At 40.3% G+C, this 12,329-nt stretch overlaps 1 protein-coding gene across 1 annotated transcript; it reads right to left on the minus strand.

Moving 5' to 3' along the window:
- Positions 1–2,985: 2,985 nt before the first annotated feature.
- LOC130463287 (uncharacterized) lies at positions 2,986–4,895 on the minus strand. Its single transcript, XM_056832376.1, has 6 exons — positions 4,827–4,895; positions 4,593–4,742; positions 4,181–4,519; positions 3,944–4,093; positions 3,771–3,869; positions 2,986–3,688 (listed from the first exon to the last, which is right to left on the minus strand). The coding sequence occupies exons 1-5, from the start codon at positions 4,893–4,895 to the stop codon at positions 3,861–3,863; spliced, it is 717 nt and encodes a 238-aa protein (XP_056688354.1). The 3' UTR covers positions 2,986–3,688; positions 3,771–3,860.
- Positions 4,896–12,329: the final 7,434 nt, after the last annotated feature.

Here is a 12,329-nt window from a genome sequence, read left to right on the forward strand (position 1 = left end):
TGGTCCAAGTTTGCATTAATTAAAATTTGGTTTACGCGAACGATTAAAATTAACGAATCCAATCTAAATTTTAATCCTTGAATTTTTAAATAAGCCATTTAAACATGAAATCCTATTCCCCTTGTCACCTAAACAAATTAATAAAAATTAATTTTCGACCAAAATTCTTTAATTTAGGTTAAATTGGGATTTGGGTTTATAATTAAAATTTATGAACGAAAATATTATTATAGGTTCACAATATTATAAACAATAGTAGGACAAAATTTAAATTAATTATAAGTCGATTTGTTCATATAATTAATTTTAAAATCCGTCAATTTTAACAATTTAATTCTTTAAACAACAAAAACGCCCAAAAATATAACTTCGAGGACTGTTTTTAAGATTCTGATCTCATTAGGTTCAACTTAGAACGACGTTTCCAATTGGTTTAGGGTTAGAAAAGTCGACATTCCGACACTTTACGAATATAATACCTTTTTCAACGAGTCATCCAATAATCAAGAAAAATATTCGAAAAGTAACAAAAAATTCAGAAAATTTCGATAACACATTAACATATGAAATATGATAAAAATAATTTAATTCACGTGAAGCTCATGATACCACTGTAGGGGTTTACAGTTAAATACATAACATGATTGCGGAATAACCCCAAAGCCAGGAAGCATGTATAAAGTACAGATCAAGCAATACATTCAATTGTAGCGTGTTTTCCTCTTATGTCTATGAACACGAACAAGAACTTGATCATATGGTAGTTCCTCTACTTGGTTCACCGACAGTGCATATCGGCCTTGATGATAGATAGCTTAGATCTTAATCAAGGTTTTACAATCTTGGGAAGAACACTCTAATGGAAACAGAATGAGAATTAGGGTTCTCAAACTCTCTAGCGTTAGAATGAATATTCAGGGTTAGTTGGAAAAACATAGTGTATAGGTTATTAAAAAAAACCTATTATTACACAAAGCCAAACCGACCAAAGCCATATGGCTTCGACAGGCCAGCTCGGCCCAAGCAACCAAACAGCACGCAGCCATCAGCTGGGCCGCGGGCCACAACACTACTGCTGCTGCTGCTCTTCCGCGCGCGAGCTTAGGAAACAAGGCCATAGGCCAACACTGCTCGCTTGTTCGCTGCGCCCATGGGCCTTGCGCTTCGTGCGCTCAACTCGTGGGTTGCGTTCGTGTTGAGATTAAATTATCCTTCGACAATTTAATTATTGTTTCGTACTTGACGATATAATGGCGTACGATACGATTATTAGTTTTTCCTAGGTTACAAATATACTCAATACGATATACAATTTCACGATCTAATGTGAAATCGTATAATTAGGTTTTCCGAACTAATTTCTCGAAAAACCATTAAATAAATTTTCGATTCATTTAATCAGGCAATCTGTGTCCTGTCATTGGTGTGAACTTGTAGGTTCAGTCAAGAGTAAGTTGTGAGCCTAATAAGGATTAAAACTCACTAGTCGGAAATATTGCTCCAGCTAGCTATTCCGAACACTTGATCTTACTGAATTGATTATTCGTAATTAATCTGAACCTTGGTATTTGACTAATGCACATTCGGTGATGGACATATTTCATTCACATTGATGGTGGAATGTGTCTTATATTAGCGCACTTTTGACATGTAGGACACTTTTTGACAAAGAAGTTTCGGTCAATTTCGAGTGTGTTCCAGAAATGTCGAGCCCTTATGATTTTGAGAGCTAACATCCTCTCATTCATGTGAGTGCCAAAGACTGCAGAATGTACATTATTCATGACCTTTTGAGCTTCGTACTTATCAACACATTGAAGATTGAGGCCGTCAGGATCCCTTTTGCACAACATACCTCTCTTAATGACAAAGGTGGCCGCTTGGAGGAGCAAATCTCTTTGGTCCTTCCTTGAAAAGTGAGGAGGATATTCGGGAGTTTGTACATATTCTAGGATGTATGTGAACCAAGGTCTCTCTTCTTCAGGTTCTTCCCCGTCAATAGCATAGACATATGCTGCTTCTTGGCGAGTTTCGATCATAAGGGGTATTTCAGTCAAGCCACTTGGAATATTGATCATTGAAGCCAGTTTTGCCAGTGCGTCGGAAAATCGATTCTCTTCCCTTGGAAGGTATGTGTCATGAAGTTATTCGACTTGCTCTGATATCTTTTCGAGATATGATTGGTAAAGGGCCAAGCTTTCACTTATGACCTTCCATTTGCCGATAATTTGATTGATGATTAGGGAAGAATCCCCGTACACTCGAAGTTTCTCAACACCAAGAGCTATGGCGGCTTCCAGACCCATTATCCAGGCTTCATAATCAGTTGCGTTGTTTGTAACATTGAATTGGAGTTTTGTAGAGATCAGAGTGTGAGTGCCGTCAGGAGCTATAAGGATTACCCCGATACCACATCCGATATGATTGGAAGTGACGTAAAAGTGAATAATGCCCTTGGTCCGAGTTTTCATTAATTGAAATTTGGTTTAGGTGAAAGATTAAAATTAACGAATCCAATCAAAATTTTAATCCTTGAATTTATAAATAAGCCATTTAAACATGAAATCATATTCCCTATCACACTGAAACAAATTTTAAGATCTAACCAATTAATAAAAATTAATTTTCGATCATAATTATTTAATTAAGGTTAAATTGGGATTTGGGTTTATTATTAAAATTTATGAACGGAAAAAGTATTATATGTTCATTTTGGAAACAACAGTACGACAAAATTTCAATTAATTATAAGTCGATTTGCTCATATAATTAATTTTTAAAGCCGTCAAATTTAACGATTTAATTCATTAACAACAAAAATGCCAAAAAAAAAAAAACTTCGGGGACTGTTTTTAAGATTCCGATATAATGAGTTCAACTTAGAACGCCGTTTCCATTTGGTTTAGGGTTCAAAAATTCGAAATTCCGACACATTACGGATACAACACCTTTTGCCATGATTCATCACATGAAGCTCATGATACCACTGTAGGGATTTATAGTTAAACAAAAAACATGATAGTGGAACATTCTCAATGCCAGGAACCAAAATCCAAGTACAAACCATACAAATACAAATACAAGCTACGAAAATCCCTACAAAAATCCTCATACAGAAATCCAATCGAGGCAAGCTGGAACTCGCTACCATGCAGGATCAATCCGAGTCATCATCAGCCGAAATGTCAATCATGGGCTCCTTGTTCCTTCTCCGGCTCATGAACCTCTCTAAATCCCGGTCTAGCTTCACCCCAGGGGTAACAGGCTCCTGCTCCGAAATGCGAAGGGTACCGGAAGGCCGCTGAGTTCCCTGCTGATTGGGAGGACACTGATAAGGCTGCGGAATCGCCATGAACCGGTGCTGCATCTCAAGATCATGGGCCTGGCGCATCCTCTCCGCCTCATACCAGTAAGCCCAAGACTCTGCACTCTAAGGCTGGGAGCTACTTTCTCCGAAATAAGCACCAGAGGGAGGCGTAAAAGGCATCGGGCTGCCCGTACCTCCGACAGAATGCCTAGTAGGCTCAGCATAAGTAAGGGGAACAACTCCTCTATCAACATCAGAATGCCTCTGGCGGGCACCAGTACTAGGACCCGGGCCCAGACCCAAGCTATGCTCGGCCTGCTCTCTCGAAGTACCCACCGAGGAATCCCTGTCCACGGGATCCCTACGGCCTCGACGGCGCTCCTATACAAAATTCAAAACACAAGCATCAGATATCTATGTACAAGTTTCAAGAATACAAAACCCTCACAGTCAATGAACGCACCTCTCTATCACGGATAGTAAGCTTCATGGCCAGATTGACGCAATGCCTCTTCAGGGAGTCAATCACAAGCATCTAGCGACGCACCCTCACTCAAGTCGCCTGCATACAAGATTCAAAATCAATTTCCAGACACAAGATTACAATCAATTTCAAGAAAATACAAAGGTACTTACAGTTGCATAATACTCTGGTACAACATCATACGCCATCCGATGTGGAGGAGAAACCACCGGAACAGTAACCTCCACCTCCTCTCCGTCCGAGTCAACATAGCGGATAACCCTGTCAGCATAGGGAATGTCCTCTGGGTCGATCTCCTCCTCCTACAAGCACTCATACAATGATCCAAGAATACAATAATACAAGAATACAAGAGTACAAGAATACAAATTTCAAATCCAAAAGCTCACCGGCAGCACAAAGCGTATAGGTGGAGCAAGCCTCGCCATGAGAGCATCATGAATGCCCCTCTTATCTACAAAATTCTCCCAAGGGAGACAGATGGACTCGTCTCCAGCCTCCACGACATCTGAATAGAGCCGGGCAACATCCTCAATCTTCGCCAACATGGTCTCCGGAGGATTCTTAGGGACGAGCCTGCCTCTCGTACTATGCTGAAGAGACACCCGCTCTCCCAGATACCACACATGGCGATACACCCCCGGGAGAAGGACCCGCCGTCCAGACCAATAATAGGCCTGCCTGGTCGAAACAGGTGTAGGCGCGTCATCAAAAGGACGCCAAATCACCTATAAAACAGACAGCTCAGACAAATATACAAATACAACAAACACAAAGATCCGGAACAGTACAAAGGTATACCTGTCCAACAGGCAAGACCCGCAAAGCTCTGCGGAAGGTCGCCAAAGACACATCGCTGCGCACCGCTCCTTCCCAAGAGGCAGCAAACGGATAAGCCGCACCCCTAGGATGAGCCGACACCAAAGTCCGAAAATGCTCGTACGCCCAAATCTTCAAAATAAGCAAAGGCATCAGTCAAATCCTATGCATACAAAATTCAAGATACAAGTACAAAATACAAGGAGTCCTAAATACCTCTAGCACGCTCCACAAAGCAGTGACACTCGCCTTGCTCTCCGGTGCAGTCCGAGAGGCGTTCTTCATTTCATACAAAAGGTGGTTGTATGCCAGACCACCCTAGTTGAGGCCTGAGACAGCCCTCAAGTCACTCAAAGACCCCAGGAAGCCAACCAGCACACGGTTATTCCTGCCCGGGGCCATCACACTACTCACAAGAGCCAGGAGGAAGAGCCGAACCCTCTGCTCTGCGGATATGTCCGTCCCGCGGATCCCAGCCATAATCACCATCACAGGAGCACGGGTGTCCTCCGTAGCCAAATCAACAACAGGGCCGATCAAATCCCTGACACCATTCGAATGTCAGGTCAGTTTGGGATCGAAAGTCACCTCCCTCTCGAAAAAAGGGAGGCATGTGATCATGGCAAACTCAAAAGGGGTAATGGTAATCTCCCCCCATACCATATCAAAAGTGTTGGTGATATCCCACCACCGTTCCAGCAGGGCCTGCAGCCGGGCATTAACGCATGTCTTCCCTTGGACGCCTCCCAAAGCATTCCAAAAAGGAACCAAACCCGTATGCATCCAGATCGCTCGGGTCACCTCGTCGTCATAGACAATCGGGAAAACGGTACAAAGATCCCTCAAAGACCAAAATTTACGCATCGGCTCCCCGTCAGCCTACAAATAGGTGGATCAGTTCAAGTCTATACAAGTTCAAGAAGTAAGTTCAAAACACAGTACAAAACTCACCAAGCCAGCGCGTGACCGCTGAGACAGATGAAACTCTGGTCGAAATGACAGATTCGAGGGCCGCCAACCGGTGCCCTCGAAGGTAGGTACTGACCGTGGTACACTGGTACCATACCCGGCGTTGGCACGTCAGCCGCCGCCGCTTCATTATCCGAAGCGTCCTCCATAGCCGCTCGAACTGTTGAACGTTCGGCGAGTTTCCTCCGGGTATGACGAGGCATGCTAAAGCATCCGAAATACAAAAAGTCAACATCCAAGCCTGTGGGCTATCTTATGCCATCCCGTACAAAAATCAAGGTTCAAAAAATCCCCAGTGGCAATACAAGTTTAGCCATGGACCTCTACTTCAAAGAAAAAATCTACAACAATGCCTAGGCTATCCATGCCGAAGCAGGTATTCAAGTTCTACACCAACGCCTAGGCTATCCATGTCGAAGCAGGTATTCAAGTTCTACACCAACGCCTAGGCTATCCATGCCGAAGCAGATAAATATTTCAAGGATGCAAAGTCCGAAAAATACAAGAATTCAGGCGTTCGACTCAAACGGACCCAAGCTCCAGGAAAGTCATCCAAAAGTTCAAGATTTTAAGAGTCAATAAAAAAATCTTTCCCCCAGTGGACACATCCCCAGCGGATCAACTCCGGGAATTCAAAATTCAAAATTTCAAAATTCAAAATTTTCGATGCCAAGCTCCGTTCTAAACCAAAGACGAAAAAAAAGTACAAGTACAAATCAGAGTCCTCACAACCGCACGGAGGTAAACTCTATCCTTTTTCCTAACGCTTGTCTTGTGCAAGTACCGGCGTACAAATAATGGTCTTGATTGCAGAACATCTTGACCATTCTCCGTCCCTATTTGAAAACTTTGACTTGCGCTTTCCTAGCCGGACACTCAGTCAAAGTGGGGGCTTCTGTAAACACCTAAATCGTGTCTCCCCTATGGGACGATGACAATAATATTATCCTTGTTAGGTGGTTGGTACAACTCCGTGCGGAATTCTCAATTGCTAAAACACATTCCGAAGTCCAAGATCCAAAATCCAATTCCCGAGACCATTCCCATTACGGAACTCGGTACAAAATTCAATTCCAAAAATTAATTTCAAAATCCAAATACAATCTCACCCAAATCGACCTCTCCATTGGCTTTAAAAGGTATTTTCCAATCAAAATGACACTAAGCAATCCGAATTCGGGCGCCGGCCCACAAAACCGAGCAAGTCGGGCCTCGTCTCGTAAAACCGAATTCAAAAACCCGAAAATGGCTAGTTTATAGTCGCAAAATCGAAGCCTTAATCATTAAGAAAATATTGCGTGCCAAAGTTCGTACATTCCGTAAAATGGTACATTCACAAAAGACAAATGCAAGGACGACGTCATCGTCCTTGCGTTGGCTTTTCCTGTGCCACGTCAGCGGGCCAGACGCCAGCCCCTGCGCTGGGCGCAGCTGGCACTTGGCATTTAGCCATCCAAATTTCTATTTAAACCCTGATTTCCAAGCATTTTAGGGCACCAAGTTATAATCAGAATGTCGTAATTCTAAAATTAAATCTCAAAATCAAAATACAAATATCAACTTTCAATCCTCAAATTCCCATACAATTTCAAGTGTTCTAGCAATTGGGAGCTCTAAAAGGAATTCCAACCTAACCCTAACTAGATAATTCTGAATCCCTACTCAAATCTACAATGCTTTCTATTCTTCTACCTTTCTAATACAAAAATCCAATGATGTTACCATTTAGGGTTCATGCCTTTTGGTAACTAGGAAAATCATACAAAGGTGTCATCTTTGGGGAGGTTTCACTCTTGAAACCCTCTCCAAATGATTGTCCAAAAACACCATTACCATTATGCCATACAAGATTCAATTTTTCTTCCAAAATGATTAGTAAAGTTGACACTTTTACTCTCAAAAGTGTCACTTACAACAATCACATATTTTTACAAAAACCAACACTTTCTATTATTCAAGTACAAAGTTATGGATTCCATGATGTTTAAGGTTGTTTGTAATCACTTCCTTAAACTAGAATCATTTTCAAGTTATGGAGCAAATTAAAGGTGAAGCCTTTTCAACATTAAAAGGTTTTATCTTTGAGATTCAAGACTCCACATTTCAATGTTCAAATACAAGTTTCATTTTCAAGATTATATGATGTTTAAGGTAGTTTGTAATCACTTCCTTAAACTAGAATCATTTTCAAGTTATGGAGCACGTCAAAGGTGAAACCTTTTTAACATTAAAAGGTCTAACCTTTGATATTCAAGACTCCTAAGTTCAATATACAAGATTCAATGTTTCAAGTTCAACTTCTATAACCCAAAATCTAAGACACTTTTGGATGAGCAAATTGTCCTAAAGTTGAGATTTTTAGACTTGAATTCGTGTCGGACGCACTTATTATTAAGTAGTCGTTTGCCGTTCGGATCTCAAATATAATAGTACAATTTCAATATCGCAATTTCAATATCGTCATTTCAATATCGCAATTTCAATATCGTCATTTCAATATCGCACCTTTCAATAACGCATTTCAATATCGCACCTTTCAATATCGCACTTCAATATTGCACCTTTACTATTGTTATTTCAATTCCGCACTCTTTACTTGCCTTTTTTCAAGGTGATGTGGTTTTGTACGCACTTTCAATAATTCATTTATTTATTGTGATGTTGCTTTAATTTTTTATTGCTTTCATCACCTCACATGCTAAATCCAACAAAATACAAAGTTACACCACGCTTAACAAAGATAATTTCTTGGACAAACTGGCCTTAGGTTCCCTTAAATTAACTTTAAAGCGAATTGGTCACAATACAAGTAGAAATTCTATGTGCTAAAATTCAAATTTCAAACCCACATAGTGTCATGACTAGGGTTATTCGCAAATGCTATTTGCCATGTACTCGAATACAATTTTTAACACTCACGGAATAAGCATTTCGTTCCCTTGCCCGGATCTCACCCATCCGTTTCTAAGATTCAATGCCTTATCCACTAAAGAGTCAACTTTGGTCTTTCCAAACGGGACCCTTAAAATTGTTTGGTGCCGACTCCTTCGAAATCCAAAACATACAAAGCCTTCCGTAGGGGAAAATACAAAAAATGAGAGTACGAAAAAAAAAACCCTACAGGCACCAACCCTCTATAATTTCTGCAGCATTGATGGGTGATGGAGTGATTAACTGGATTGGATCAAAGCTTTCATCTTGCAGCGCTAGGGTGATCATATCGGGTTTATCCTCGAATGGCTTCAGTTCATCGAAAAGTGATTGCAAAGCTTTCTCTTCTATGGACAGCTCGTTTTCGGGTCCTTCAAGGGCAAGGTATAGTGACTCGCTCAAGAGGTCGCTGAAAGAAATAATGCCCTTGGTCCAAGTATGCATTTAATGATAAGTCTAATAAATGCGGTTCAGTATTAATTAAACAAGTTAATAATTCAGTGAGATCAAGTGAGCTGAATGCCTAGCTAGAGGCCGCTTCAGTTCAAGTGGAATTAATGATATTAATCCACAGCTTACTCTTGACTAAACCCGTAGGGTCACACAAATAGTACGTAAACGGATAAAGTATTTAATGGCATTAAATACTCCATCTATGGATATTCGGAATCGACGGATCTTGGTTTCAGTGGGAGCCAAGATTGTCAAAGGCAAGTAAATGAATACTCCGGAAACGATGATATTGCCGGAAACGGAAATATGGATCGTATCGGAAATATAAATATTATCCAAGTCGTAGATGTTGCCGGAAACGGAAACATCGTACGTATCGGAAAATATTATCGGAAATGGAAATATTGCCGGAATCAAAAATATTGCCGGAAACGGAAATATTGTCAGAATCGGAAATATTATCGGAATCGGAAAATAATTCCGAAAACGGAAATATTAAATATTTGTTCGAAACGGAAATTAATTCCGGAATCGGAAATGTTAAATATTTTTCGTATCGGAAATGAATTCCGGAATCGGGAATTTAATCGGAAGCGTATCGTACGAATTAGCATCGGACGAGGCTTGCTAGACGAAGGCCCAGCACGAAGCCAGGCCGTCGCCCAGCAAGCCACACGTATCAACACACGCCAAAGCCAGCCAGGCCCAGCGCAAGGCCAGGCCCAGCAAAGGCTTGGCGCACGCACGGATCAGGTGGGTTGCGAGCATGGGCCAGGCGCCGTGAAGTTCGCGTAGGCCGCGAGGCATGCAGGCGTGCTGTGCAGTGCTCGTGCGGTGCTCGTGTGCGTGCTATACGAATCCTAAAGCTATCGGAATTCGTGCTATGATTAAATCCTAATCCTAAAAGATAAAATTAATTATTTAGAGTTCTAAAAGGATTCTAATTAATTAATTAGTATTCTAACAGGATTCGAAATCCTTTTCCATGGTTCTATAAATATATGCCTAGGGTCATAAATTTATACACGAGTTTTTCAACAAGTATTCATACAATAAAAGCTGTGATTTTGAGCAGAAAAATCAATCACATTACTTGCCCATATTAGCCGAAAATAATAGTACCTTAAGGGCGATGCTAGTTGGTCAATCTTAAGGCGGATCCGGACGTGCTGTGGACTATCTACGGAGGGACGACACTTGGAGGCCTAAAGACTTGTTCTTTTTCGGTTCGGGCACAGCTAGGGAGGGCACGCTACAAAGTGTATGCATCTAAATTATGCTAACTGATTATGTGTAAATAATATGTTTCCTGGCATTAAGGTTTTTCCGCATGATTTATGTTTTTCATATGTATCAATAACCTAACAGTCGCGGTTGTGGAAAATTTCGAAGTCGGGCTTCCGAGTTCCGTTTCTAATGAATGGTTCCGAGAAACTGTAACAGGGGTAGTGTAACACCCTAATAATTCCTTGCCTTTATAAACCATTTTCCAACTTAAAATAAAGGAATTACTAAAGTATTACCGCCACCGTGATAACGGGTAAGGCTAGTACCAGAATTATGCAGCGGAATTTAATGTTAACTAACTTTCAAACCAACATAAATAATAATTATTGAGGCCTCCTACAAGTTGGAACTATAACGGCCCAAAAACCAAAGTATTAAAAATCCAACAAACCCAAAACATGATTAAAGTATTAAAATAGTTTCAAAGCACAAAAGAATACAACTCTCTCAACCATCCCAAGCTACATGATTTCGATCGTACTTTGTTCTACCAACCTGCTAAAATAAATCTACTCCCCAACAATGCAAGTGCAATGATAGATCATCATAGGGTCATTAAGGCGAACGTGATCGAGGTAGAAAACTAGGTCGTTACTAGTCTCTCCTAATCAAACAATTCACCTAAACTAACAACTAAACACAAGTAAAGCGGTAAGCAAGGGTCGGAATCCACAAGGACTAAGGTGCGCTAATTTATGCTAATCGAACAACAAGCTAGGTCGAAACGAGTTGGAAAGTCAACTAACCAACTAAAACTAATAAAACTAAACTAAGAAATCAAAAGTAAATGAGATTAGGGAATGGGTCAAACAACAACAAATCATGGAATTAACATAAAAAGAATTGAAAACGTAGAAGATTCACAAGCACTACATGATAAGCGTTGAATTCACAAATAGCTCCAACCATCTCCCGATGCGCGAGCAATTTCCCTAAGCATCAAGGATGAACTCCCGTTCTACCCTATCGTCCCGGGGTAAGTCAAAATCTCAATTAACCAAATAGTCAAGTTTAAGTCTTTAATCCCTTTCCAATCCAACTAGACTACTCCAAGCAATCATGGAACACTTAATTGATCAAGTTAAATGCAACATGTATCGGAAATGCTTAAACATGTAATAATTTAATCATGAAAATCCCTAATTTCTAATCACAAACACCCAAACCAATCAATGTTGAGTTTTCACCAAACCCTAATCAAAACACTACTCCATAATCATAAAACTTAGAAATTTAAATAAATTAACAACTAAAAACATGATTCTAAACATTAACAATAACTAATCTAAACATGGATACTTAAACAAAACATGAAAAATTAAACTAAATAAAACAAAATAAATCAAGCAATAAATGAAAACAATAAATAAGGAGATAAAGTAAGAAATTGCTCATTGATTAATTGTTGATCCTTCAATACAAGTTGTCACCCTTGAATTTCAAAAGCCCCAATTTTTAATTGATTTTTTCCCTCACTTTCTCTCACCAAAAACTAAGCTTAAACCCTAAACCCTAAGAAAAAAAATGAGTACTAAAACTAAATTATGTACATGGTAATGAAGTTTCCCTAAAAATAGGTATTTTATACTACTATAATTAAAAGGGGAAAAAAAAGAAAAGAAAATCTAAAACTAAAAAGGAATTAAAAGAAAAGAGAAAAAAAAAAGGAAGATAAAAGTAAAAACAAAAAGAACGAAAACCCCCACCATTGGAATCAGATCCCCCTCATCAAACTAATCAGCCCCATCACTCCTCTTTCGTCTTCTTCCTCGCAGCTTCCCAATTAATTGGGTTTTGATCCCCTGCTTCGCACTCTTTCTCGTGCTCCCTTCCAAAATCGAAGTTCTCAGTCTCAGCCATCATCAGCTATCATCATCGTCTATCTTGCTGCTGCTATCTCCCCTAGTCACCTCCCTCACCGTCGATCAACAACCACCAACCATCATCTCGTCGCTCATCATCAATCAACCACAGCCGTTCAATCGAGATTGTACGGCGGCAATCCTGGAGGCGGGCATCACCACCATCACGTGCAATCATTAATTCCGTACCAAATTGAGGGGAAAATGAGTTCGGACG

The sequence above is a fragment of the Spinacia oleracea genome, chromosome 6 (assembly GCF_020520425.1).
Source record: "Spinacia oleracea cultivar Varoflay chromosome 6, BTI_SOV_V1, whole genome shotgun sequence".
Taxonomy (NCBI): Eukaryota; Viridiplantae; Streptophyta; class Magnoliopsida; order Caryophyllales; family Amaranthaceae; genus Spinacia; species Spinacia oleracea.